The sequence below is a fragment of the Capronia epimyces genome (assembly GCF_000585565.1).
Source record: "Capronia epimyces CBS 606.96 chromosome Unknown aczIQ-supercont1.2, whole genome shotgun sequence".
Classification (NCBI taxonomy): Eukaryota; Fungi; Ascomycota; class Eurotiomycetes; order Chaetothyriales; family Herpotrichiellaceae; genus Capronia; species Capronia epimyces.
Genome location: NW_006912905.1, coordinates 3363449 through 3390875, shown reverse-complemented (window position 1 = coordinate 3390875; position 27427 = coordinate 3363449). Strand labels below are relative to the sequence as shown.

Genomic DNA, 27427 nt, shown 5'->3' with positions numbered 1-27427 from the left:
CTAGCTTTCGTGGCCATCTTATATATGGGTCAAGTTTGATCGTCTCTTCTTATGGCGTGATCAGTGGGTGGAGGCCACGCCCAGCAACTATATCATTCTAGATTCTGCCATATGTCTATATAAAGCCTTAGCCACGGCCCCTAACCACGGCTCAGACTCAGTCAGTTTCCCTCCACTTTCATTTCAATCTCGACCTTGCCATCCATCCCACTAGCATCACACCATGGAGTACCGATACCTGGGAAGAAGCGGGCTGAAAATCTCGGCGCTGTCGCTGGGCGGTTGGATCACATACGGTGGCCACGTCGACGAAGGTACGGCCATACCTCATCATCCTTTTCGAGACCGGTCCAGGTTCCACTGGAGGTTTTCACAAGAACCTGTCCGTTGACTTGGGCGCACGAAACGCATAGATGAGGCCTTTTCCTGTTTCAAGGCCGCCTACGACACGGGCATCAACTTTTTCGATACGGCGGAGAATTATTCGGCCGGAAAGGCAGAGGTCATCCTAGGCAAGGCGATCAAGAAGTTCGGTTGGAAGCAGAACGACCTGGTGATTTCGACAAAGGTAATGAAAATGTTATAAGAGAATGTTTCCCCCCTGCCCTACCCATTCAATACCAATACCACCTGTACCCCCAGGGGACATATCTCTTTCTGTTTTGTTCCCTTCCTCCCTTCTGCCTGCCCCTCCAATTCTAAAGGGGGTCGAGTCAACTCCAACATTGGAATATCTCTCCTTGCATTCCGTCTCCTCCTCCTCCTCCTCCTCCTCCTTAAGGGTGTTGTGGCGTGGCAGGTCAAACACGGCTTCCTTCCACACCACTTCCTTTCCCTTCACCCTCCATGCAAGTAAATGCAAATGCAACAACCAGCTAACACATGACCCCTTGTTCGATGGTCACAGGTCTACTTCGGACTCAACAACTCAGCACACCCGGAACGGCCACTGAACAACAACGGGCTGTCGCGCAAGCATGTGATTGAAGGAGTCAACCAGTCGCTTGCACGACTAGACCTGCCGTACGTGGACATCGTGTTCGCGCACCGACCGGACCGCGACACGCCGATGGAGGAGATCGTGCGGGCGTTCAACTACCTGATCGACAGCGGCAAGACCTTCTACTGGGGCACGTCCGAGTGGTCGGCGGTCGAGATCGCCGACGCGTGGCGGGTGGCGGACCGGCTGGGCCTGGTGGGCCCGCTGGCCGAACAGCCGCAGTACAACCTGCTGGTGCGCGGCAAGGTCGAGGACGAGTTCCGCTGGCTGTACGAGAAGTACGGCACCGGCCTGACCGTCTTTTCGCCGCTCAAGCAGGGCATCCTGACCGGCAAGTATAACGGCCAGGACGCCCCGCCGCCGGGCAGTCGCCTGGCCGAGGCCAAGGACAAGTTCACCGTCGCGTACAGCAAGACCTTCGGGAACGACGTCTGGCGCCGCGAGCTGGATCAGGTCGCCAAGCTCAAGCCGCTGGCCGACAAGCTCGGCGTCACCCTGGCCCAGCTCGCCCTCGCCTGGGTCCTGAAGAACCCGAACGTTTCGTCCGTCATCACCGGCGCCTCGCGACCCGCCCAGCTCCAGGAGAATCTGCGCGCTCTGGAAGTCGCCGAGAAGTTGACCCCGGATGTCTTGAAGGAGATTGACGACGCTTTGGGGAATGCCTTTGTCAACCCTCCACGAAGGCTGGGTTAGGTCACACAGTGACTATCGTACAAAGGCTGGGTTAGGTTGAATTCAGTGACTATCGCACGAAGGCTGGGTTAGGTTGAAAACTGTGACTATCGCACGAAAGCTGGGTTAGGTCACAATGGGAGACTATCCGGACGAGGTATACGGAGTACTCACTCGGCATCACTCTGTCAATTACTCTCAAGTCGGTACCAAGCAAGTGTCGAATCCCCACCCCCTGGGCCGAGTGTCGCGGACAAATATACCCCAGATATTTCCAACAGGTCTGATAAAACCAAAAGAGTAGAGGAGGAAAGGTGCATGTATGCATATGTAGATAGATACTATACTCCGTAGACAGAAATAGATACTTAGACAAGCCCATCCCGTACACATGATAGGTATGTATGTGCAAGATCGGCCGGGATGCCCGTTTGAAGTATTGATATTAATTCTCTAATCTCCAATAGTGATAGTGCAGCTAATACTACTACTACGTTATTCTGAGGACCCGGCCACTCTTACAAAGATGAGCGACACTCCAACCATCCCGCCTTCAGCAGCTCGCCAGCAGCCAGCAAGAGCTGCCAGAGCCAACTAAAATAGAGATTAGTAGCAGAGTACCGGAGCTGCCAGAGCCAACTAAAATAGAGATTAGTAGTAGAGTACCGGAGCTGCCAGAGCCAACTAAAATGGAGATTAGTAGTAGAGTACCGGAACTGCTCTCCTACTGAAGGCGCCTCAGTTTTGTACTTACTAGGACGAGTGATGGAAAGAAAAGAAAGAAGAAGGAAGAGAAAGATCGGAGAGGAGAAGATACTTATACTGTACCCTTCAAATTGAGGACGCCAAGTCTAGAACATTATACCCTTTAAATTGAGGACGCCAAGTCTAGAACATTATACCCTTTCAATTGAGGACGCCAAGTCTAGAACATAGGTGGCGGCAGTAATAAGGTGTGGCAGTAATAAGGTGCGGCAGAAAGAGAATGGCAGTTGAATTCCAAGTCTATAACACAGTGCATTGTAATGACCGCATTGAGATGAAATCATGCATGGCAAAGCGCTGGGAGTAGAGTACTTCATCTGATTTGGGTTGGTTGAGGGCGGAAAAGGGGCACCGCAGCCTTATCGTTATGAGTGGTGTTACGTTACAGTACTTAGGGTTAGGGTTAGGGTTAGGACGGGACCCTCCTTTTCCGTCGACTAACTAACTGCTCGAAGACAGTCAGTCAGTCGTGTCAGAGGGGCTGAAGTTTAAGCATGGTAATAGGTAGTAAGTCGAGATACATATTTTAGACATTGCACGCAGCCGGGCTTCAGTCGGGCTGGTCAACAACAACCCGCCATGTATTTTGACACCCACCCATAGCCTACAAAAGTCGGGCTGGTCAACAACAATATCACATGGCTTACGACTGGTATGGACCTACTATGCTTGGAGACCGGTCTTGAAGCAGGACTTCAAAGCGCTCTCTAGAAAAGGCGAGCTCGCTTGATTCTGTAGAGTCAGTCTAGATGGAGCTTTCTTGATCCCTCCCGTCTTGACTAGTCTATCCTCTCATTTCTACCAAGACTAAGATGAACACCTCGGAATTCGTATTCAAATTCGTTCCTCGACCTCCTCGCATAAAGCCTAAAGCCCGACCTCTCTATACATGGTTAGAGCCTCGCCTCTCTAGGTTCACTCTCCAGGTCCCGGAACCGTTGGAACCAAGCGATCGTGTCCGGATTCTGCACCGTGGCGCTCGGGGCCACGTCTTTCCCACTAATGGCATGCTTGACAGCGATCTCGACCTTCTTGCCATTGATGGTCACGGGAATATCGGGAACGGCCAGCACAAACTTGGGTACGTGGCGAGGTGAGAGCCCGTCTCGGATGGCTGATTTGATTCGCGTCCGGAGCTCTTCGGTCAGGGTGTGACCAGGCTTCATGACTAGGAAGAGAAACACCTGCTCATCTGCGTCCCGTGGCCTGCGACGGCCGACACAGAGGCTGTTGCTGATGGACTCGGTGAATGGCTGCGCCTCGACAATCGCATAGATCTCGCCGCTGCCAAAGCGAATGCCTGAGGGATCTGTTATCTCGTCAGTAAATATCAGGTCCGGTAGGCTTGGCTCAGGACTGACTTAGGACGCCGTCGCTTCTCCCATGCATGGTATATCCTCCCGTCTTTGGGTTCCAACTCAGCCAGTCATGTTGTGCCCAGACATCGAGATGGTCAAAGCGCTCGAAGTACGCGGCTTGGTAAAGTTTGCCATCTCTGTCGCCCCAGAAGAAGCACGGCATGCTGGGGAACGGCTTACAAACGACCATCTCGCCCGCCCGCCCTGTGTGTGCGATTGACTCTCCAGTGACAGGATCGAGAATGTCGATGTCCATACCGAGACCTGGGACCTGCATCTCGCCTGCATAGACTGGCGCACAAGGATCTAGGGCGAGGAGCGATGTCGCCGTGTCTGTGCCCCCTGCTGTGTTGCAGATGTGCACCGTAGATGGGAATGTTCGATAGAACCATCTATACTGCTCGACTGATAAGGGTGCACCTGTGGTGTAGACCAGCCTCAACGCCGAAAGGTCGAATTCTTCCTTGGCTATTGTTTTGGACATCTCAATCTCCAGAAGCAGTCGGGGAGATGCGCCCAGAAACGCTACCTTGTATCTCTCACAGATCCGGAGCAGCTGCTTTGCATCGGGAAACAAGGGACTGCCATTGTATACCACGAGGGTGGCACCCGCTGTCAAATGGCCGCACATGACATAAAACACAACCCAGGAAGTACTGGAGTATTGCATGATCACATCACCTTGACCTAAAGAATTGTGGATGGCTGATATTTTCTTGACTTGGATGATCAGGCCATGTTGATGGACAATGCATTTCGGCGCTCCTGTCGTTCCAGACGAATAACAGATCATCAGAGGGGAGTTGAAAGGTACACGGGTAAACGTGAGCTCATCGGACTGGCTCGACCTCTGCAGAAAGTCGTATATGGTCGGAATCTTGGATCGCGTTGGCGTGACAGGCACGACGAAGACCTCGGGTCGAACGCTCAGCCTCAGAACGATACCCTCGAGCTTTTTCGCTGTGGAAACCGTCTTGCCTTTGTATAAGACGTCACTGTCAATGAAAAGTATACTCGGGGTCACCTGTTGTAGTCTCGAGACGCATCCCTCCACCCCAAGTTCGGGGCTAATGGAGGTGAAGATTGCTCCGATGGAGGCCGCTGCGTGGAAGAGAATGATAGCCCAGTTGGACGTCGCAACCAAAGCGCCTACTCGATCGCCCGGCTTGATCCCACTGCGCCTGAGAGCACTGGCTGTCTGTCGGACCCTGTCTCGAAACTCCCGCCAGGTGACGACCTCAGGCTTGTCCTTGTAAATGTCCTGACTTTCCCTTATTCCGATCAACGCAACCGCCTCGAGGTTGTCGTTCGCAAAGAGGACATTCTCAGCGTAGTTGATCACATGCCCGGGAAAGAATGGTGGGATACTGCTCATCGGGACACTCTCATCATACGCTTTCTTCAAGGTTCTCGACAAGGCAGGGACGAGCCCAAGATATCCGTACAGATCGATCCAGAAGTCATGTGGTCGAGTGACAGACCATCTGTGAAGGTCTTTCGTGTCTTTCAAGTTTTGGGTATACTTTTCATTGACGTGCAGCCTGTACTTATCCATGGGCGTCGTCCTGCCTTGTGGAGGCCGCCAGAGCACTTCCGGTTCGCCATTCTCGCCTGCCATAGCATTGGTTCTTGATCCTCAGACTTGGCGTCGATACATCCAACACGGAGGAAAGACGACTGTATGGAAAGGATATAAAGGTTACGCGGAGCCAGATGCGCATTGTGATCTCGTTCAGCTAACCCGAGGTGAGTCTGGGACGAGGACGGCCACTGGCCGAGGCACCCCGCGTTGAACATGAGGAGATCGAGTTCGTCGGGCTCCAGACCAGAATTGAGGTTCAACCGTTGAAGAAATCGTCCAAGAGGAGACGCCTTCGCTTGGAGAGGGGCCGTCTCTGCTCGCCATATCGATGTCAGGTATCTCAGCGCCTGAAATAAACGAATACAGCAGCGAAGGCTCGTCAGTGGGAGGTCCATGACTGCGGTTCAATCACGGCTAAGCTGCCATTTGGGGACAACCGACTAAGTTATTAGTGCTAGCCACTAGTTTACTTCTGCTTAAATTTAGTTGATGCAAGGCTAAAGCGGCCACATATTGGATTCCCGTAATGGTACCTACCTACCTTACCTAGATAGATAGATATACACGTACCTTGACCACACAGGACCCTTCCTGCTATACTTACGCCTTGGATCAGGTTTTCACCATAGGTTTCAGGTCACTCTTGAGGTCCGGCAGGTTTTGATCAGACTTGGATAACAAGCAGTCTGTTCCGTCGCTTCCGACATCTTAATGTGCCGAACACAGACATTGATGACGCTCAAGCACACTGAGTATCGCCAGGTGTCGATAGACATCGTCTCATGATCTACATCTTCTCCTCGTTCAGAGAGGTGCCGTTTCATTGAGAGTTTGCGTGCCTTTTCAGTGGGTAACGTGGTCCAGGACCTCCCACGCCTTGTCCACAGACAAACGAGAAAGCGAAGACTATAGCTTACCTCCCATAGTATTGCCCCCAAAATAGAGTCACCCTAGCGGAAGGCGAAACAGGGATGGTGTACATATCGAGTGATGGCCAAAGGAGACCTTCACTGAGCAAGCATGGAGCCGCTGTTTCCCAGTTGTCGGAGCAGATCGCCGACTTCCACAAACAAAGAATCCCATTCCGCATATACCACGGCAACACCAACTCCACACGGCCCAGTGTCCGCACGCGCTCTGCGACCGTCGACACCTCATCACTTAACAACATTATCTCCTTGTCTGTGTCAAAACAGATATGTCTCGTTGAGCCGAACGTACCGATGGACGCTCTCGTCGCGGCAACATTGCCTCATGGCCTCCTACCGCCCGTGGTGCCTGAGTTCCCAGGTATAACTGTTGGTGGCGGGTATGCCGGGACGGCAGGAGAGAGTAGCAGTTTCAAGCACGGCTTCTTCGACCGGGCGGTCGAGTGGATCGAAGTGATTCTGGCGGATGGAGAGGTGGTTACCGCTTCCAGCTCTGAAAGACAGGACCTATTTTACGGGATGCCGGGGACGTTTGGCACGTTGGGTGTCACGACCTTGTTCGAGATCCGGCTGATACCAGCCAAGCAGTTTGTTGAGCTGTCGTACCTTCCGGTCGACTGCATCCAACAAGCGCAACAAGTGCTGAAGCAGGTCATAGATGAAAATAAAGCCGATTTTCTTGACGGAATCATGTTCACTCCCCAGGTAGGCGTTGTCATGGTCGGCCGGTTCGCGGAGCGGGTTGAACAGAACAAGAGTCTCCCTATCGTGACATTCACCAAGCCGTGGGACCAGTGGTTTTATCTACATGCGGAGGAGATGACGAAGGACCACCACCACCACCACCACCACCAGCAGATCACGGGGACGGAACTCAGGCTCAACGCAGCGAGCAAAACTGGCAACTCCCCCGTCTCGCGAGACTTGATTCCTACCACAGACTACCTCTTCCGGTATGACCGTGGTGCGTTCTGGACAGGGCGGTATGCTTTCACTTACTTCCTGACTCCATTCACCCGCTTCATGCGCTGGCTGGGTGACACGTACATGCACACGCGCGTCATGTATCACGCCTTGCACCGGTCGGGGTTGATGCAGAGATTTATCATTCAGGACATGGCCCTGCCGAATGGCAACGTCCCAAAATTTTCCGCCTGGCTAGACGGAGAGCTGCCTCACATCTACCCCCGCTGGCTCTGTCCACTCAAAATGGAAGCAGATATCCCGAACATGCACCCGCACATCCCAAGATCGTCAGAGGGGACCCGAAGCGACGACTCTGTTCTGAATATTGGCGTGTGGGGCCCCACGCCGCGATACATGCACCAGGTCACCGTCAACAGACGCATCGAGGCCCAGCTGAGGTCGCTACAGGGAATGAAATGGCTGTATGCACAGACCTTTTACACCGAGGACGAGTTTTGGGAGATTTATGACAGGAAGTGGTACGAAACAATGCGGGAAAGGTACAACGCCCAAGGGCTGCCGAGCGTGTATGAGAAAGTCCGGACCAGATTCGACGTCGATGCCAATGGCACCGTGGTCGGCGATGTGAGGCTCGGTATCGAAAAAGGGTTCTGGAGCGTCTGGCCCTTTGCGGGCATTTATGGTGTCTTGAGTACGTTCAAAGGCGGTGATTATCTGAGGAAACGGTGATAAATGGGGTTGGCATATCCAAAGTTTGTATACAGCCTGGACAACAAAATTTGATAGTAGTTGTACTACTACTGAGACAAGATGAGGCTGGATTTCGGAGTGAACATGACGTAGTGGCTGTAAGAGGATTCGCGCCTACAGCGGATCATACACGCTGTCTCGCCCCCCGCAGCGGTGCGGTTACAGGCGGGGCGGCTGCCGCAAATATTCGATACGTAAATCTAGACCCATCCAGCTGCGACTGTTCACGCCATTACTGTCGAAATGTTCTCACGACAACTTAGTATTTGACTGTACTCCGTCTCCCATTTCCCGTTGAACATTTAAGCACTCAGAACCATAGTTCATCTTATTCGGCAACCTCTATTATCAAACTCGTCAAGATGGCCTCTGTCAACGGCCGTCTCCTTGCCCCCGGTACCCACGACTCGGTATTAGAACTCATCGGCCAGACACCCCTGGTCCGCCTGCAAAAAATCCCTCAATCACTAGGGATAGAAGCAACAGTATATGCAAAATGCGAGTTCTTCAACGCCGGCGGAAGCGTCAAGGATAGAATCGCCCTCCGAATGATCGAAGAAGCAGAGAAGTCCGGTCGCATAAAACCCGGCGATACATTGATCGAGCCTACGAGCGGGAATACGTAAGTCGATCTAGGCACCATGCGAACAAAAACTGAGATCTAACGCATAAATAAGTGGCATAGGCTTGGCTCTGGTCGCCGCTGTGAAAGGCTACAAAACCATCATCACTTTGCCCGAGAAGATGTCAGCGGAGAAAGTGGCAGTCCTGAAAGCCTTGAACGCTACCATCATCCGCACGCCAACTCAAGCCGCATACGATAGCCCTGAATCGCATATTGGTGTTGCAAGGAGGTTAGAAAAGGAACTTCCAAACGCTCACATCCTTGACCAGTATGGGAACCCGGACAATCCGCTGGCCCATGAACTGGGAACGGCGGAAGAGATCTGGGAGCAAACCAGCGGAAGTATCACGGCGATCGTTGCAGGAGCCGGGACGGGAGGAACAATTACCGGGCTTGCGAGAGGTTTACACAAGCACAAGAAGGACGTCAAGGTCATTGCAGCCGATCCTCAAGGCTCGATTCTCGCCTTGCCTTCCCAGCTGAACGAGGAACACGCCAACGAGCCGTACAAAGTCGAAGGGATTGGGTACGACTTCATCCCTGACGTATTGGACCAGAAAGCCGTGGACAAGTGGTACAAGACGGACGATAGAGAGTCCTTCCACTATGCCCGCCGCCTCATCGCGGAGGAAGGGCTTTTGGTCGGAGGAAGCAGTGGTTCCGCAATAGCTGCCGCGGTCAAAGCAGCACGAGACTTAAAACTGGGCAAAGACGACGTTATCGTGGTTATACTTCCGGATAGTATCCGCTCCTATCTGTCCAAATTCGTCGACGACGACTGGCTTGCAGCCAACAACCTCCTCCCGCCCACACCACCTCCTGAACCAGCCTCTCCGCAGCAAGAAAGTATTAAGCACAACGACCCCTTCGGCGGCGCGACAGTGCATTCGTTACGTCTCAAGCCTGTGCAGACTGTCACCGCCGACTCTCCCTGCTCAGCCGCCATCGAAGTGATGCGCGAGAAGGGCTTCGATCAACTGCCCGTTCTGGCACCTACGGGTCGTCGTCTCGTCGGTCTGGTCACGCTAGGCAACCTTCTATCACGGATCAGTCATGGACGGGCAAGCCCAAAGTCCCCGGTGTCGGATGTCATGTTCGATTTCAGCAAGATCCCTGAAGTGACTGTCGACCCTCGTGATATCAGCGACATTGTAGCCCAGTCCGAATCCCTCTTCTCCAGCGAATTGACGGAGAAAGAGAACAGCGACGAGGCCAAATCTCGCCCCCAACGCCGTCCCAAGAGGAGGGAATTTGTCGAGATCACGGTGGACACACCTTTGAGCGCATTGAACAAGTTCCTCCAATGGCAAAGTGCAGCTATTGTCACGGAACGGGATTCCAGTGATAGTCCAGGCAATGCCAAAGGGCCAGCATTGAAACCACTCGCCGTTGTTACAAAGGTCGACCTGCTAACATGGATGTTGAGTCAACAAAAGGTGCAATGATGTGTCAGGAGTCGGTGACCGCTCTTCAGCCATGATTAAACCCGGACCGTGGAGCGTTTTTAGAGGCTTGTGTCATCAGATTTAGAAACCAAGCATGCATTGCAGAGAAATGCGCGAATACCAGGGTGGGATAACGTTTCAACACAGCCGTGGGAGGTTCATCGTTGTCAAGTAGTTTAGTTTTGACCGGAGTAGCATTAAATGCACTGATTTACAAGAAGCGAGCAAATAAAACTTGGGACAGAGTGGTGATTCATATTATTCGACGTTGAACACGAGTTTACAACGCCGGCATCGACATGCGAGACTGGTGAGCCTACCTGAGTGCTGCGGGACTTTCACAGTTGCGGTGCCGCTCAACCATCCTGAGGGCTTGCAGCTGCGGGACGGTCGCAACTAGAGAATGTAGCAACAAGGTGAGGGGTTGAATATAGGAGTGGGCGGGAAGAAAAAGAACCCTAGTCAGAGAGATAGTAAAAGCGTGGACGAAGGGACGGAAGGACGAAGGCGGTAGAACCGTGACGCTAGAGGCCGGATAACGACGGGGGCGCAAGGGCGGATCGAATGTATGTGGTAAATGAACCGGATGTGGACGTTTCGATATCGGTATGCGAGAAGGGCAACAAATGGACGAGGAGAAACGATGTCTGAGGGTCAAGGCGTATCGATGGGAACGGAAGCAGTGAGGGTCGGCGGCACAGGTTGTTCAGATATCGTCCGATCGTTCGCATCGAGGTTTCGATCGATTACGCTATCGAAGTAATGGTTGATCTGGAAAACCGCTTGCTCTACAGGATCGTTCCTGTACCGAGAGCTCGAGATCGGTCTAACCTCATGTCAAGTTAACTTAACCACCGGCATCTGCTTCCTGAAACACTTCAGGTCATGCTTTGCTGTCAAACCGCCATAGCAACACTGTCGACAGTGAAAATAAAGGAAAACCTATTACTTCTTCTCCCTTGAAAGATTTTCACTTTTCGTTTTTGTGCGCTTGCAGGGACTCCCCTGACGCGCAAATTGCAGTTTCTGCACTCAAATCCGGTCTGCGTCTACTCGGCAGTATCGAGTTCATCATGGGCCGGGGGTGGTGAATCCGGCGCTGATTCGGGTGTCAGCGTCATTTCCAGGAAGCATCGGTGTCGACGTCCATCGTACCTTTTCGGTCGTCTCCATTGGCGCCTGTGTCGCGGTCATCGTCGCGGCGATCTCGGTCATCCTTGATATCGCGGTCACGATCTCGGTCGGCGGGACTACGAGATCGGCGGCGGTCATCGTAATCTCGGTCGCGGTCACGTTCTCGATCTCGGTCGCGGTCACGGCGATCATCCTTGCGGGGAGAAAAGTCGCGGCGTCGAGGGGACGGGGAACGGTAACTTCGTCGAGGAGGAGTGCGGTCACGACGTTCACGGCCGCCGCGACCTGCTTCGTAGCGCCACGTAGCAGATGGAGGAGTTCGAGCCCACTATAGGTGCTTGTAAGCAACAAACCAAAATTTGTACGTGGGGATGGTTTATACCTCGATTTTCAAGACGTCGTCCCTACCGATACGCTTGTTATGCATCTCGTGGTAGGCGTCGTCAGCATCTCGGCGGCTTTCGTACTCGACAAAGGCAAAGCTGTAGCAAGCTGTCAGCTCAATAGGCAACGAGGCAGGAGATGCGGGTAACTCACAGTCGGCTAGAGGCGGTTCTGGGAGCTGGAATGTCGCATCTTACCAGCCGCCCGTAGTGCTCAAACTCATAGGCAAGGTCACGAGCGCGAGTACCGTGACCGAACCCAGTGACATAGAGTGTGGTACCAGAGCGGGACGACATGGTCGTTAAGGGGCCAGGTGGCAATGAGCAGGGTGAATTGGAAAATGTGGCGAAGACTCAGTCGTGCAAGCAGGCGGTGTAGACAGGATGTACGCCTAGCGAGGCCACAAATGAGGATGAATCCGCGGGCTGGGGGATTGGAAGCTGATGGATGATAAGAAAGGCGGCAAGTAACAGTAGTAGAGGGAAAAAGAGAAGGCGTTCTTGGTTGTCGTAACTGCGCCTTGGAGCTGAGGAACGAGGCTAGGCTAAGAATGGCTGGAGGCTTGGCAGGTTCTTGGTTCAGATAACCAGTCGTTGCTCGTGTGATAGGTGTCAGTGAAGCGCAAGTCTCAGATGAACGGATCGGGTGCAACAGGGAACCTCTCACACCTAAAACTCACTATATCACTTGCCCTCCCTTGCGCCTTGTCTTGGGATTGATGACAAAATCTCCCACCGCGGTTTTACCGTCCCAACTCGCCTTCACATCCCCTGTTTTTACCCTGTGCTGCGCCATCCTCTCCTCCAGTTCGGCCATCGCGACGTTTCAACCTTCCGTGGAATCTACTCGGTAGCTGGAAGATATAGAAACTTCGTTTCATTTGGGCCATATCACCACCCACGAGAATCTTGCATCGTGGACGGCTGCACCAGATATCCTTTCAATAAACTATGTTCTCCTGCAAACGCCCTTCCTGAAAATTTCCATGGACACCACAGCCGCTCTGACCATTCAGAAAACTATTGTTGCGACGCCTTCACACTCACTACTCACCCCCGGCATATTGTTACAACCCCCTTCGTGCCTTGGTTTCCGGGGATCGGCGCAAAGGGCGCGTCAGAGTCATGGGTCTTGGAGAAAAGGACCCTGCGACTGTCAACGGTAACATTGGCCAAACTTCATCGTCACTCGGGAATTTGACAAATTTACCAGAGGTGAGTGTGCCTGGAGAGATATATATGACCAGATCCTGACCAGTGTAGAACCCAGCAGCCATGGCCACCAATGATTTCATTTCCCGGGTGCAAGACTTTGTTTCCACGCCTTTCACAGCCGCATTCATAGCCGGAGGCATCGCAGGCGCTGTATCCCGGACCGTTGTATCACCATTAGAAAGATTAAAGATTCTCTATCAAGTGCAAGACGCAGGCCGCAATGAATACAAGATGTCTATCGCAAAGGCTCTCAGGAAGATGTACAGAGATGAAGGCTGGAGAGGATTCATGAGGGGGAATGGCACGAACTGCGTACGCATTGTCCCATACTCCGCCGTCCAGTTTGGCAGCTACAGCATCTACAAACGTTTCGCGGAAACTTCCTCTGGGGTTGATCTCGACCCCATAGGTCGGCTGGTGTGCGGTGGATTGGCCGGAATCACCTCTGTCACCTTTACATATCCCCTCGACATCGTACGCACGCGACTATCAATCCAGTCAGCTTCATTTGCTGCGCTCGGGAAGCATGATGGTCAGTTACCGGGCATGTGGCAGACCATGGTCTCAATGTACAAGAACGAAGGAGGCGTTTCTGGTCTTTATCGAGGGATCATTCCGACGGTAGCTGGTGTTGCACCATATGTTGGACTTAATTTCATGGTCTACGAATCGATCAGGACCTACTTCACCGAGCCGGGAGAGAAGAATCCTGCTTGGTACCGCAAACTCGCCGCCGGAGCCATATCTGGGGCCGTGGCCCAGACCATCACATATCCGTTCGACGTACTTCGTCGACGTTTCCAGATCAACTCGATGTCTGGTATGGGTTACCAGTACAAATCACTATGGGATGCAATAAGGACCATCATCGCGCAAGAGGGCGTCGCAGGTCTCTACAAAGGAATCATGCCTAACCTGCTCAAAGTGGCTCCCAGCATGGCAAGCAGTTGGTTGAGCTTTGAGATTGCTAGAGACCTTTTGGTTGGGCTTGCTCCAGAAAAGGTAGAGACCATCTGAACACGAACAAACCCCGACAAAACCCTGGCGCCCCTGAGTGAATCGCACTCTTTTCTCTTGCATTCGTCCCGGATATACTCCGGGATCGAGTGGCCGGAGTGGATGTTGACGACGAGACTGCGGTGCTGGACGTTGACGATGAGACTGCGGTGCAGAGAGAGAACATTGGACAGGCATTTCCAAAAGATCTGCACTGACACAGCGAGTGGGGCTGCTGTAAAACTCCCTCATACACAGGGTATGCCGGCATTACGGAGTCGGTGGTCACCGGGGCAAGGTTAGATGGACGCATGGAGGCATTCTGAGGAGTAGTAAGACTGGCATCAGCCATTTGAGCATTTTCCAATGAGACCATTTTTGAGAAATGTATTATTGATCCCCGGGATTGACTATTTCTGTTCAGTTACACTAAGGCATTAAGGGCGCGTGGATCTTTCAACCTGCACGAGCCTGATGAGGGTATGCAGAATGAGATAGGAGGTGTATCCGTACAAAGTACGCACATATGCTACGGATGAAGTACGGATACTCCGTACATTATGGTAATTAGGTGGGTACTACTACTGGGGCTGGCTGTAACAGGCTTTCTTGATCACGTGCTAGTGCCAAGGATTCCGTCAAAAGAGGTTTGGTGTGTAACAAATCTTGGCAAGCGCACGACTTCGTGGCTTTTCCTCTCCAAATTTCAAGAGCGCAGTGCCGTTGACGACGTTCAGACAACTTCCATCAGCCAGCACCAGCGTCAACAGCGATCATGGGTATGGAAGCCTGTTGTCCAGTGAAACATATTGCAAGTCAACTGACTCTTACCGTCTAGGTATTGACCTCGATCGCCATCACGTCAAGGGTAGCCACCGCAAGGCGCCCAAGAGCGACAATGTCTATCTCAAGCTGTTGGTGAAGCTGTACCGCTTCCTTGCCCGTACGTTGACAACCCCCAATCTTGCGAAGAACCGATGCGGTCTGGCATGATGAGAAACTCAGAGAGAGGGAAAGCGATAAAGACGAGATGACTGACTATCGAATGTGTGGAACAGGCCGAACCGACTCCAACTTCAACAAGGTGGTGCTCAAGCGCCTGTTTATGTCCCGCATCAACCGTCCTCCCATGTCAATCTCGCGCATTGCCAGCAAAGTGTCGACCGAGTCAGCACAAAAGGCTTACAAGGACAAGACCATTGCCATCGTCGGCACCGTGACTGACGACAACCGTCTGTTGACCGTCCCGGAGCTCCACATTGCTGCCCTGCGATTCACCGCGACTGCCCGCGCCCGCATTGAGAAGGCCGGAGGCGAGTGCTTGACTTTCGACCAACTGGCCCTGAGACACCCCACTGGCAGCAACGTCTTGCTGCTGCGAGGACCCAAGAACGCCCGCGAGGCCGTCAAACACTTCGGTTTCGGACCCCACAGCCACAAGAAGCCCAAGGTCGAGAGCAAGGGTCGCAAGTTTGAGCGCGCCAGAGGCCGAAGACGGTCCAAGGGTTTCAAGGTGTAAAGTGATGGTGGTAGTGGTACGGGCGATGTTCTTGCCCTTTGCCTCTAGGCACAGTGAAGAGCAACGGCTTGCGAAGAAGATGGCGTGCTTCCACTGGCTTGTCTAGCCTAGCACAAGCTTTGTTGAGCGGAAGAAGGCACGGCTAGTCACGGGCAGTTTTTTCTCTACAAGATGCAAGGACGGAAAAGAAATGGGCTCGTGTGTGACAGGGATCTCCTCGAATGGACCATATCGTGCGAGGTGACCCTGGTCTGTCTTCGTGGCCCGCATGGTTACGATCAATCAAGTGTTTTGAGGCGAAAGCCAAAAAATATTTTCAATGCTGATTCAAAACGAACAAATCCTGCTAAAAGCCGCATTCGTGTTTGGGCCACTGATGCCGTCAACTTATAATGGATTCGGGAATTCATCAGAGTCGTCTCTCTGTTGTCTATCTGATCTCCGGTTTTGATATATACAGCGTAGCCATGATTCCTAACACCGTGCACCGCCCACTTGGAAAAGACAATCCGCTGCACCACGGACTAGGGAGCCAGCTTTTCATGCTTATACCTCTTTTTCCCATCGCCGTACTCTGCGGCCGCCTGCCCATGCCCTCGGAGCTTGTACTTGTAGATAGTAAGACCTTCGAGGCCGACGGGGCCCCTGGAGTGGATTTTGTTGGTGCTGATGCCGACTTCGGTGCCAAACCCGTAGCGCATGCCGTCGGCGAAGCGGGTGGAGGCGTTCCAATACACGCCCGCCGCGTCCACGGCGGACATGAACTTCTCGGCGGCCACGGACGAGGCGGTGACGATGCAGTCGGTGTGTTTGGACCCGTGGGTGTTGATGTGTGCGATGGCCAGGTCCAGGGACGTGTCGTCTTCGCCGGATTCGGCATCACGCAGTCCATTCGTCAAGCCTTCACCTTTGCTGGTGGACGCCGGCACGGTCTTGACGGCCAGAGTGAGGTCGAGGAATTCCGTGTTGTAGTCTTCCTCCGTGGCGTCTTGCACGAGGGCGGCAGACGATGGAGCCAGAGACTCCTGAAGAGCGGCTTTGCTTTTTGCGTCACACCGTAATGATACCCCTTTCGCCAACAAGACTTCCGCTACAGCCGGCAACACTGTAGTCAAGATGGCTTCATGCACAAGCAAGGTCTCGGCGGCATTGCACGCTGCAGGATAATCGCATTTGGCATCGACCACCACCTTGACGGCGACATCTTTGTCTGCATCGCGATGCAGATATATACTGCACAACCCATCCGCGTGGCCCAGGACGGGGATCTTGGTGTGATCCTTGACGTACCTGACCAGCTCGTTGCCGCCGCGGGGTATGACGAGGTCGATATAGCGATCCAGGTCGAGCAGCTGGTCAATGACGTCTCTGGTCTTGACCAGCTGGACGGCGGCGTTGGGGACCTGGGTGGCCTCGAGCGCGGCGCCGATGACCTTTGCGATGGTCTCGAACGAATGCGAGCTTTCTTTCCCGCCTTTCAGGATCGCCGCGTTGCCGGACTTGATGGCCAGCGCGGCAATGTTGGCAATCACCTCCGGCCGCGCCTCGAAAATGATCAAGAGCACGCCGATCGGGCAGGACACCCGCTCCAACTCCAGCCCGTCGTCCAGCCTTGTGCGCAAGTCCACTTGGCCGATAGGGTCGTCGAGCCGTCGCACGTCCAGAATCCCGGAGAGCATGTCGTCGTATTTGCCTGGCCGCGACAGGTCCAGCCGCTTCAGCACGCTCTGGCTCAGTTGTCCGGATTTGGAAGCCTGCGTAGCCTGCGCCATGTCTTGCGCATTGGCCGCGAGGATGGCTCCTTTGTTCGCCAGCAGGGCGTCGTGCATGGTCGTGAGCGCGTCATTGCGAGCCGACACTGGAAGGACGGCGAGGGTTCTGGCGGCGATGGAAGCCGCTCGAGCAGCGGACTCGGGTGTCGATTCGGTTAGAGACATCTTTTGTATTCGGACGCCGTGTCTGGGCAACAGATGTGAAGATTATCACTCGAGTGGACTCTCTCGTGTCAGCGAGGTCGAATTGCTGTTAAATGACTCAAAACCAGTGACTGATGGAAGAATTTTTATCCTTGTGAATTACAGCGTTGGTCATGCGCCCTTCCTGGGTAGCCCTTTTGTCTTTCGTCTGGTGCTCGATAACGACAGTCACAGAATGTCGGTTTCTGGTCTGGCGACAATCTGCACTTTCAGATGGGTAGTAATGGTTGCGCGCATCAACCTCGGTGGCCTTGGACATCGAAAGTCAGGTGTATGTATTATGTAATCCGCTGTCCTCGTGCGGTGGTGCCATGCCTGTACTGTGTATTGTTTCTTCACCTTTGTCCAGAGTTATAGGATATCAGAACGCAAGTGTAGCCCCATACTCATTATTCCCGTGTCCCTTATTAATATATAATGGGCCTCGGGAAAGCAAATAGTACATGGCTGCCCATGGGCCAGAGAATTTCACTTGAAGAGTACGTCCCCCTACTCCTCGACGTGTATTGTTTTGTGCTCCACCACTTATCTCCTTGCTATGGTCTATCATCTTGCTGATGCATGTGCGTCTCCAAACGATCAATAACAAGCGCTGTGTTTAGCGATGTGAAGAATCTAGGGCATATTGCAGGAGGTGCTGCAGGATGCCATCGTTCTATTCCTCCGCCTCTGGGTTCAACGTGCTTGCCTTTCGTCTATTCTCATGTCTCATCAGCTCATGTCTCTAGGACTATAACGATTGCAATCTTTGTACAGCCGGGCCTTGCCTCGCTAGAGATATTGCTAACAATACCTCGCCTCGACAGGTCCACTTACTTCTTGATCAACAAACTTGTCCCGGTCATCTCTTCAGGTTGCTCTAACCCCATGGCCGCAAGCACAGTTGGCGCCACGTCTCCGATGACGCCGTCTTGCTTCTTCAAGCTCCATCCCTCAGGCGCATTGGCCATGACAAATGGGACCTTGTTGGTGGTATGAGACGTCTTGGGAGTGCCTTCTTCGGTCAGCATCTCCTCGGCATTGCCATGATCGGCGGTCACAAAGAGAATATAGCCTTCTTTCTTGCAGGTCTCGTAGACGGTGCCGATGGCAGCGTCAGTGGCGGCGACACCTTTGATGGCGGCTTCATAGACTCCCGTGTGGCCCACCATGTCGGGAGGTGCAAAGTTGTTCATCAGGAACTCGAATTTCTTGTCGGATATCCTTTCACTGAGCTTGTCCGCCACCTTTTGGGCACTCATGGGGGGTTCCAAGTCGTAGGTCGCCACTCTGGGACTGGGAATCATCTCCCGTTCCTCTCCTTCAAATTGCTTCTCGACTCCACCATTGAAGAAGAAGGTCACGTGCGCATATTTCTCAGTCTCAGCAACGTGACACTGCTTGACGCCTTTCTTGCCGAGCCATTCCGCAAGGACATTACCCATGTGCTGAGGCGGAAAGGCGACGGGGAAGGTATAGTCGGTCTTATATTGGGTCATGGTGGTGATCTGGATGTCCTTTGGGTAGGGAAAGTCTGGCTTGGGCGATCGATCGTAACCCCCTAGAAGTTGGGTGACTTCTCTGACACGGTCAGAGCGGTAGTTGAAGAAGAATAAGGTGTCGCCGTCTTTGACCCTCCTCTCGTCCCCTCCAACAATGATGGGCTTGAGAAACTCGTCATTTTCGCCCTTCTCGTAACGGGCCTTGATCGTGGAGACCGGGTCGGACGATTCCTCTCCTTCCCCAACGACAACGCCCTTCAAGCCGACTTCCACACGATCCCAACGCTTATCCCGATCCATGATGTAGTACCGGCCTACAACCGTTGCCAATTCACCTACTCCTAGCTCTTGCAACTTATCCAGCAGTTGTTGCAAGTAGCCAGCAGCACTCTTGGGATCGGTGTCTCTGCCGTCGCCGAAGAAGTGGATAAACACCTTGGGGACCTTCAATTCTTTGGCAACCTGAAGGAGGGCAAAGAGATGGTTGATGTGGCTATGAACGCCTCCGTCGCTGACAAGACCAAGAAGATGGAGCCTTCCATTGCCGTCTACGGCTCTCTGGAAGGACTTGACGATGTTTTGAACCTTGTTCATCTCCCCCTTCTTGATAGTCTGATCGATTCGTACCACATCTTGCCAGACCACTCTGCCTGCGCCAATGTTGAGATGCCCGACCTCAGAATTACCCATGAGCCCTTCAGGCAAACCCACAGCAAGCCCGGAGGCTTCCAGTTCGGTGTAACCTTGCGCGGTCTGAGAGCCCTCTTTCGCAAATCCGTCCATGAAGGGAGTCTCGGCTGCAGCAATGGCATCGCCTTCCGGGGGGGAGGTCTCAGAAGGAATGCCCCATCCGTCAATGACGACTGGAATCTCGTGTCAGTCCGATTTGAATCAGGAGTAGTAATTAAGGACGGGTATCTTACTGAGGACAGCCTTGTGCTCGACTTTGGCCATGTCGAACCCGGAGCTTTTGTGGGACTTGGGCAAAAGGTGGCGAGAATCGAGAATCGAGCGAGCGGTAATCGTAGGATAAGCCAAATGTACTTTCTATGCTGTAGCAGGGTCCTCTATCCTCTGACCGGCACTTGGAGCAAAAGTGGAATAGGATATAGGGTGGGAGATAAATTCTGTTGACCGGAGCACAGCTGTTGGCGGGGTCGGATTGGGCTGCGGTGCATGTTTTCTTTTCGGGAACTCCCATCGCTGTTGGCGGGACGGGAGCCCGAGGACAGTCAGGGCCAGCAATGCCACACGCCGCCTACGATATCATCAATCATGCCACGGCTTTTGCCTGCGCTCCTCGGTGTTCTCTGTCCGATTGTCTCCTATTTAATGTCTCCCTCCTTGCGTTGCCCTTCACTATCTTGATATTACAACTTTCTTCTATTCCTATGCAGTGCAGCTTCAGATGCCAGCACGTCTGACGGCCTGGGCTGACGTGTGCTTGAACGACTAGACAACTATCGACGAGCTCACGAAGTAGATCGCGGTACAGTTGTACCTGGAAGCCGACCAGCAGAGCACTCCAGAGTACCTCGCGGGAGACCAACATTGTACAGATCTCGTATCATTCAAGCCCGTGGTGGTATCCGGCATTGATTGTTGGCTTGGGTTGAGGCTTTAACAGACAAAATGTAGCAAACGTTACCAAATCTTCACCGGCCTGTCTTTGGAAAAGCAACAATGCTGGTGGTGCTGGTCTGCGACTGGACTGCGTCATCCTCAGCCATTGACTATCAGATCTTGCTATACAGAGTAAGGGGGCACTGCAACTTGCCCACTAAGAGCACCTGGCACCTGGCCCTTGCACCTGGCACCTGGCACCTGGCTCCTAGGCGTTGACCATTGACGGATATGGCCAGTCCAAATCATCTCCAGGGTCAGGCTAAGGACTGCTACTAGGCTATCGCCTAGGCCTAAGGGCTTAGGAGGCCTTTGGGTGTGTCCGTAAGCCCGGCGTTCAAGGTTTGCTGGCCCCGCATCGGTGCAGATGGATTGCACCGGGCGGAAATACAGAAAGTCTGGTCTTGGCCCTAGCGGCCCTGCTATCAGGGAGAGAAGCTTACGGAGTATATGTCCTGTCGCGCAAGCCATAAATAACCAACCCTACTGTGTCTCGAATCAACCGGGCGTTGTAGCCATGGAGGGGAGATGCGGCAGACACCTGTGGCGCAGGCACAGACAGTAGCAACCGAAGATTCGATGAAGACGACGTCTCCCGGCCTCCGCGGCCTTTTCTGCACCGCCGCATATGGCCTGACTTGGCCCGGAAATAGATCCCGGCCAGCGACCGTTTGCTGTCGAAATGCTGGCCACTGCACAGCTCTCCACGATCGAGTCCGCCCACCTGTGATCTTTGGTGTTTGCTTGGTCTCTTGTGGTCTGGATGCCTCGCTCATGTTACGATAATCCTTACATCAATAAAAGCACGTCCTCGGTACCATCGCTCACCCTCTCCGTCCTCACACGTCCCTAAACTTATACGATATTATTCACGGGTCGTCGCTGTCTTTGCACATGTAGAGGCAGATTACTAAGCCCAGTCGGAACTTGGCAATGTCATCATCCACTTTGTCTAAACTGATCTCCCGGGGCAGCCCCAGCCATGGCCGCCATCGTTCAGACCGAAGTTCGCCAACAGAATCGCCACAGAATAGCGCTGGTCTTGCGAAAGTCCGCACCTCGCACGCCTGTGATCGGTGTAGGCTGATGAGGACAAAATGTTCAGGGGGGGACCGATGCTCGAAATGTATCAAGGACAATGCAGCCTGCCTGTATGGAGACCGCAAGCGAGAGCGTAACAGAAAGTATGACCCCTTGATGTGAGTCCTCGTGAATGGCCTTTTATTGATGGATAACCACGCAGGGATCTTGCGGAAAGCGTGGATCGCATCCATGCGCTAGAGGGAGAAAAAAAGCAACTGCTCGCGGCACTTCGTTCAGTGGCCGACAGGGCTGACTTCCGCCCTGAGAATCATGTCGAGGTTCTGGATATTTTATCTAAGGTGACTATAGTACGCTTATCCCTGAAGCCAGCAAATACTGAATCTTTACCTAGTATACTCTGGGGGACCAGTCTGAAAGCGGCCAGGCATTAAGCACCAGATCGCGAACCATGACTAGCCCATCCAGAGGAAGACATTCCGGACTAGACTCTGGGGTACAAAGCTGGGACGGAGGCATCAGAGCACTCGGTGAAATGACGGCTGCACGCAGCGTAGGATCTCCTAGCCGTCAAGGCGAATTGATCGAGGTCGTTGACCTGGATCATGGCTCAGGGGCGTCAGGTTTCGTGGGCAAAATGTCCGAAATGTCATGGATCCGGCGGGGGTTTGAGTGCGTCCGCGCTGAAGAAGGTCACATCCGTCCGGATGTTGGCTTTTCAGAAATCATTCACCACCTAACCACAGCGCCAGACTACAGTTATTTCATGGACAATACGGATGTGCTGGCTGTGGACGAAGACCACGTGGAGCAGTACGAATGGCCCCCTGGCGACTCAGCCTTGATCCTGGCCGAGGCATACTTTCACGCATTACAAGGTGCCTTCCAATTCATTCTCCGCGATCAATTTCTCGCGACACTGGTCAGCTTCCCTCGTCAAACGATGCCCTCGTGGGGTCAACGGCGTTGGTTGGCAATGGCGAATCTGGTGTGGGCTGTCGGGTCTCTATGGCTACAGATGACAAGACTGGACAACTCAGAGAAGATCGACACCCATCTGCTGTACTATGCTCGGGCCCGCGCCCTCGGCATCGACCATAGGATCTTGTTTGATCATCCGGACATTGAACGGGTACAGGCAATCGGTCTACTTGCCTTCTATCTCCTGGTCAACGGATCGGTGACAAGGTGTGTTTGTTGACAGCATTGACCATTGAATTGCTCTCTTAACTGTGAGTCTAGGGCTTGGAATACTTTGGGCCCCGCTATCCGTCATGCGACAGCACTCGGCCTGCATTTGAAAGTTTCAGATCCCAGTCTCGCCGAGTGGGATCGAGAACGCCGAGGCCGAACTTGGCATTCCTTGTACAGCTTGGAGATCCTGCTATGCGAGATCCTTGGACGTCCAAAGGCCATTTCTTTGGGTGACGTGACCATCCCGGTCACGCTGTCCGATTCATCACATGCAGGAGAACAGCCCAAATCTCCACATGCCCGCGAGTTCAATCTTTCCGAGAAATCGAGGATGCTCTGGCTCGACTTTTTAAGGGCCGGCCGGAACATTCCACAGGGTATGGGGGGCGGAGCGCTACCATGGAAGAGTCTTGCATCTGTGGGACATGATATCTTACCTGCATATCTTCCTCAGCGACTACGACTCTGTCGGCTCAGTGACAAAATCGCAGCTCAACTGTACAGTGGGACATCGGAGGATTCGTGGTCTGAAACACAACGAAAGATTGGCCAGTTACAGACAGATTTGAGCAGGTGGGCTGACAAACTCCCCGACGAGCTGGCCATGCAGAGCTCGGTATCTCTGGACACAGATCCGCGGGTCAAGATCGAATTGGCCTTGTATTATCACAGCCTACAGATGATTTTGTATCGGCCGTGTCTGTGTGAGGTAATGATTGAAAACGAATCTGTCCGATCGCAAGAGTTCAACCGAAGTGCTGCGAGAGCGTGTGTGCACGCAGCTATGTCGATGTTGTCCATGATCCCCGACAATCCTAGCGCTCATGAAGCATACCAGCTTCTCCCGTGGTGGGCCCTACTTCATTACGTGGCGCAGGCGACGGCGGTGTTGTTGTTGGAAATGTCGGTTAATGCACCACACTTCAGCAACGAGGTCGAGGAGTTGACCACCCACTTGCGTAAAGCGATGGCATACTTGTGGTGCATGACTGAAGGCTCCCTTTCGGCCTACCGGGCTTGGAGGATCTTCCGGCAATTGCTGTCAGAAGTGACCAACAAGTATAGTGGTCTGGGCCTGGAGGATATACCGGAACACGCACCACAACCCCACGGCTGGCGCGAAGAGCATGAGATGGACATTAGGAGGGCTTTCGGTTGACCAGGGAGTGGTCTCGAATGATAATATCCGCCATCCATCCACCTTGGCAATAGGTGGATGTTGATGGTGGCTACTCCGTACGGTAGTAGAAAATATAGCGAAGCCTGCGCCGAACTGTAACATATTCAGCCCTAGAATACGGAGTATATACCGAAATACAGCATCATGCGGGTGGTTGCCTATAAATATCGCATCGTAGGATATAGGTAGGGCAAGGCTGAGCCGGCCTCGGGTGGATCATGCGGTGCGCAGGCATTTTGCCCTACTGCCTACGTGCCCAGAAGAATTAATTGACGTTGACGTGAGATCGATGAATGTGTCTCCCTTCAACTTCAACTCTTCTACGTGCCTTCTCGTCGCTGCCACGTTTCGCTTTTCAAGGCAGGCTCTGAATGCCTTGACTTGAAGTCGCAAATACCTGGTGAAGAGTCCACCCACCCATGCGCCTGCCTCCGTTACACTTCTCCATTTCCCTGAGTCTCAACCCTCGCGGCAAATGACAACCACTGTCGCCCTTCCGACTGCCTTCATTCCTTCTCCTTCACTTTAGGCTCCTCGATATACCATCGGTCACCATGAAATTCTCCTACTCTATCACCAGCCTCAAGCGCTGGTCATGCAAGAGCAAGGATATCCCTAGCGTCGCTACCATCAAAGCCATCCACGTGTATGATTTCGACAACACCCTTTTCAGCAGTCCCCTCCCAAATCCTCAGATATGGAGTCCGCCTGCGGTCGGAATGCTCCAGGCTTATGACACACTTGCATATGGAGGATGGTGGCATGACTCCAGTATACTGGCCGCAACCGGGGAGGGGATCGAAAAGGAAGAGCCTCGTGCCTGGGAGGGTTGGTGGAACGAGACCATCGTTCAACTCGTCGAGATGAGCACGCAGTCGAAAGGAGTTCTTACTGTCTTGCTGACGGGACGAAGCGAGACCGATTTCGCCAATCTTGTCAACCGGATAGTCACTGCAAAAGGCCTTGATTTCGACCTGGTTGTCCTGAAGCCCGAAGCAGGACCCTCTGGACAGCGCTTTGAGTCCACCATGGGGTTCAAACAGGAATTTCTCAAAGAGTTGGTCTTTACATACAAGAACGCCGAGGAGCTCCGGATCTACGAAGACCGGCCGAAACACGTCAAGGGCTTTCGTGACTACTTTGAGCGCCTGAACAAGTCGTTGCTGTCCCATCCCGCCGACCAACCACCGCCTCCACGAAAACCGATCAACGCCGAAGTCGTGCACGTATGTGAATTGAAATCGGCCCTCCATGCCGAAACCGAAGTGGAGGTCGTGCAACGAGCCATCAGCCGTCATAATCATGCCGTCGCCACCGGCGGTCCCAACCCAACGAGAAGTGTCCGGAAGCAGTTGAAGATTGTCGAGCAGTTTTCCTACTTTGGATACCTGATCAGTCAGACTGACTCGGCCCGTCTCATTACGCTTTGCAATGCAGCACCGCACCTGATCGATTCTGGCGAAGTTCGCTTGCTTGCTTCCAGCATCCTCATTACTCCGTATTACCCACACAGAGACATCCTTAAGAAGGTTGGTGGCCGCGGGAAGAAGGTGACATGGCAAGTGACTGGCATCGCCAAATTCGAAGACCGTATTTGGGCAGCTCGAGTGGCTCCCGTGTCGGAAACACAAATTTACACTCAAGATCCCACGCCTCTCGTAGTCCTCGCCATTCGAAAAGGTTCCAGGCAGGTCGACGCGGCTAGGATACAGAATTGGCAACCGGTCGCGCCAGAGAAGGCGTTCATGTTAGAAACCACCGTGGGTGACAAGGTCATGTTGAAAATTGAAGAGGTTGATTCCCCCGTCCACAATGTGTCTGGTGGGGCGCGAAAGAACCAGAATGCCCTTGAGGTTGATGGAGGCAACAAGCGCAAATACATGCATGAGGAGTCGGACTACAGAAGTAAAGAAAACTATCCTCGTGCTGCTGGCGGAGATCGGGGTGACGGAGCTCCTTGGCCTGCCAAACACGGGTCTAATTCGGGAGGCGGGAGGTTTTCACAACGAAACTACATGAGTAAGAGTCAGTTCAACAATCGGGCCAATTCCAACATGGCCGGCGGCAGAAACAACAACAACGCGAACACCAACCCCAACAACAACCATCAGGGTCAAAATACCAATACCCGACAGCGTGGCTCCGGCACAGGTACGGGGTCAGCCGGTCGAGGAAAGACTGGCGGCGCCGGCGGAAGCGGAGGAAGCGGGAATCGAGGACCAGCAGGGTACAAGAGTCTGGATGACTATGGACCCGGGAACTATGACGGGGCCACTGATTTGAAGACTGGATCCGGAGAGATGGTGATGAATTATTGAGCATGGAACAGATGCTGTTGAGAAACACATGCAATTGTGTCGCATGTGACATAGTTAGGATAAATCAGGGGGTTTTGCTACCGGGACGGCATGGGGATGATTCGGAATGGGAATTGTGACCTCGGCGAGACTTGGAGTAAGCAAGGTGGGCGTTGGTTTGTCATATTCAAGCCGCCGATACGATGTCAGAGTCAGGGAGGGACGCTGAACGATGGGGCCTTTATCTGGCTTAGAAGGGATTGAAACCGGTCGAGACAACTGCTGTCGAAGACGGACTGCTGATGAGTTTTGCGGAGAAAGGAAAGCAGAATCTGTGACGACTCTTGATGGGTTTGTGGGATGAAATGAATACCTTGAGTTCCCTGCTTTATAGCTTTTTTCGAGTAGGAGTGATATCTTTCCACGGTCAGGACTGGTGCTTTGCTCGTACTCGTCTGCACAAATGTTTCTATTCAAGGTATTGAATAGGGCGAATTTCATGGTCAACGAAGGGAGAGATGCTGCCATATCGAATACGATATACATATGAATATATGTGGAAGACATCATGGATATACTTTTAGGTTATACCTCAATTACATACACACACACAAACTCTCTCTCTCTCTCTCTCTCTCTCTCTCTCTCTCTCTCTCTGTGTGTGTGTGTGTGTGTGTGTGTGTGTGTGTGTGTGTGTGTGTGTGTGTGTGTGTGTGTGTGTGTGTGTGTGTGTGTGTGTACAAATATATCTGTGGAGGAATGTTAGTCACCGTATGGTTTTTTAGAATAGATAAAACGACCATGTATATAAATTCTTGGTTTCGTTTCACCTTCACCTTCACCACTATAATGCCTGATTTTATGTATATTTCATATATCTATATCTATCTGTCTATATCTATTCCTGTTTTTCATCACGTCGCGTTGGTTTTTCTCATTTGGCTCGTTTTGACCTGTTGTCTGTTGTCTCCGCCGGGGTTTTTGGGTCTTCGGGTCTTTGGGTGGATGGATGGATGGATGGTTGGATCGTTAGTCGGTCGGTCGGTCGGTGACTTGTTGGTCGGTTGGTTGGTCGGTTAGTTGTGGTATGGACAGTCCAAGCCGCGTCGTTCTTCCAGCAGACCCGCTCGCCGGGGCAGGCATCTCCTTTGTGGATTAGGCCGAGTGCCGTTCTCATGGTAGACCGGACCTGGTTTATCTGGAATCCTGGGCCCTGGGTGGTGTAATAGATATAATAGATAATCGGCGTAGAGCTTGTTATCTGTCGTGGAGCTTGTTGTCTGTCGTGGAGCTTGTTGTCTGTCGTGGAGCTTGTTGTCTGTCGTGGAGCTTGTT

The 27427-nt window shown here is 53.0% G+C and overlaps 11 protein-coding genes across 11 annotated transcripts; 7 read left to right on the top strand and 4 right to left on the bottom strand.

The window, feature by feature from the left end:
* Nucleotides 1-223: 223 nt before the first annotated feature.
* Nucleotides 224-1693, top strand: A1O3_03024 (mitogen-activated protein kinase kinase; the record flags this gene model as incomplete). The annotated part of the gene is made up of 3 exons (XM_007733164.1): nt 224-314; nt 414-568; nt 908-1693. 3 exons carry the CDS (start codon nt 224-226, stop codon nt 1691-1693), a joined length of 1032 nt encoding a protein of 343 aa, XP_007731354.1.
* A 1637-nt stretch (nt 1694-3330) lies between these two features.
* A1O3_03023 (acetoacetate-CoA ligase) lies at nt 3331-5413 on the bottom strand (the record flags this gene model as incomplete). Its single annotated transcript, XM_007733163.1, has 2 exons — nt 3331-3746; nt 3799-5413. 2 exons carry the CDS (start codon nt 5411-5413, stop codon nt 3331-3333), a joined length of 2031 nt encoding a protein of 676 aa, XP_007731353.1.
* A 935-nt stretch (nt 5414-6348) lies between these two features.
* On the top strand, nt 6349-7962 carry A1O3_03022 (uncharacterized protein; the record flags this gene model as incomplete). The annotated part of the gene is made up of 1 exon (XM_007733162.1): nt 6349-7962. The coding sequence occupies one exon, from the start codon at nt 6349-6351 to the stop codon at nt 7960-7962; it is 1614 nt and encodes a 537-aa protein (XP_007731352.1).
* Nucleotides 7963-8345: 383 nt separating this feature from the next.
* Nucleotides 8346-10053, top strand: A1O3_03021 (cystathionine beta-synthase; the record flags this gene model as incomplete). The annotated part of the gene is made up of 2 exons (XM_007733161.1): nt 8346-8605; nt 8661-10053. 2 exons carry the CDS (start codon nt 8346-8348, stop codon nt 10051-10053), a joined length of 1653 nt encoding a protein of 550 aa, XP_007731351.1.
* A 1049-nt stretch (nt 10054-11102) lies between these two features.
* Nucleotides 11103-11867, bottom strand: A1O3_03020 (uncharacterized protein; the record flags this gene model as incomplete). Its single annotated transcript, XM_007733160.1, has 4 exons — nt 11103-11152; nt 11209-11515; nt 11570-11669; nt 11725-11867. The coding sequence occupies 4 exons, from the start codon at nt 11865-11867 to the stop codon at nt 11103-11105; spliced, it is 600 nt and encodes a 199-aa protein (XP_007731350.1).
* Nucleotides 11868-12845: 978 nt separating this feature from the next.
* A1O3_03019 (uncharacterized protein) lies at nt 12846-13802 on the top strand (the record flags this gene model as incomplete). The annotated part of the gene is made up of 1 exon (XM_007733159.1): nt 12846-13802. One exon carries the CDS (start codon nt 12846-12848, stop codon nt 13800-13802), a length of 957 nt encoding a protein of 318 aa, XP_007731349.1.
* A 1009-nt stretch (nt 13803-14811) lies between these two features.
* On the top strand, nt 14812-15300 carry A1O3_03018 (large subunit ribosomal protein L18e; the record flags this gene model as incomplete). The annotated part of the gene is made up of 1 exon (XM_007733158.1): nt 14812-15300. One exon carries the CDS (start codon nt 14812-14814, stop codon nt 15298-15300), a length of 489 nt encoding a protein of 162 aa, XP_007731348.1.
* Nucleotides 15301-15824: 524 nt separating this feature from the next.
* A1O3_03017 (glutamate-5-semialdehyde dehydrogenase) lies at nt 15825-17237 on the bottom strand (the record flags this gene model as incomplete). The annotated part of the gene is made up of 1 exon (XM_007733157.1): nt 15825-17237. One exon carries the CDS (start codon nt 17235-17237, stop codon nt 15825-15827), a length of 1413 nt encoding a protein of 470 aa, XP_007731347.1.
* Nucleotides 17238-18088: 851 nt separating this feature from the next.
* Nucleotides 18089-19711, bottom strand: A1O3_03016 (2,3-bisphosphoglycerate-independent phosphoglycerate mutase; the record flags this gene model as incomplete). The annotated part of the gene is made up of 2 exons (XM_007733156.1): nt 18089-19620; nt 19681-19711. The coding sequence occupies 2 exons, from the start codon at nt 19709-19711 to the stop codon at nt 18089-18091; spliced, it is 1563 nt and encodes a 520-aa protein (XP_007731346.1).
* A 2245-nt stretch (nt 19712-21956) lies between these two features.
* On the top strand, nt 21957-23774 carry A1O3_03015 (uncharacterized protein; the record flags this gene model as incomplete). Its single annotated transcript, XM_007733155.1, has 2 exons — nt 21957-22609; nt 22664-23774. 2 exons carry the CDS (start codon nt 21957-21959, stop codon nt 23772-23774), a joined length of 1764 nt encoding a protein of 587 aa, XP_007731345.1.
* Nucleotides 23775-24349: 575 nt separating this feature from the next.
* Nucleotides 24350-26113, top strand: A1O3_03014 (uncharacterized protein; the record flags this gene model as incomplete). The annotated part of the gene is made up of 1 exon (XM_007733154.1): nt 24350-26113. One exon carries the CDS (start codon nt 24350-24352, stop codon nt 26111-26113), a length of 1764 nt encoding a protein of 587 aa, XP_007731344.1.
* Between the last annotated feature and the right edge of the window lie 1314 nt (nt 26114-27427).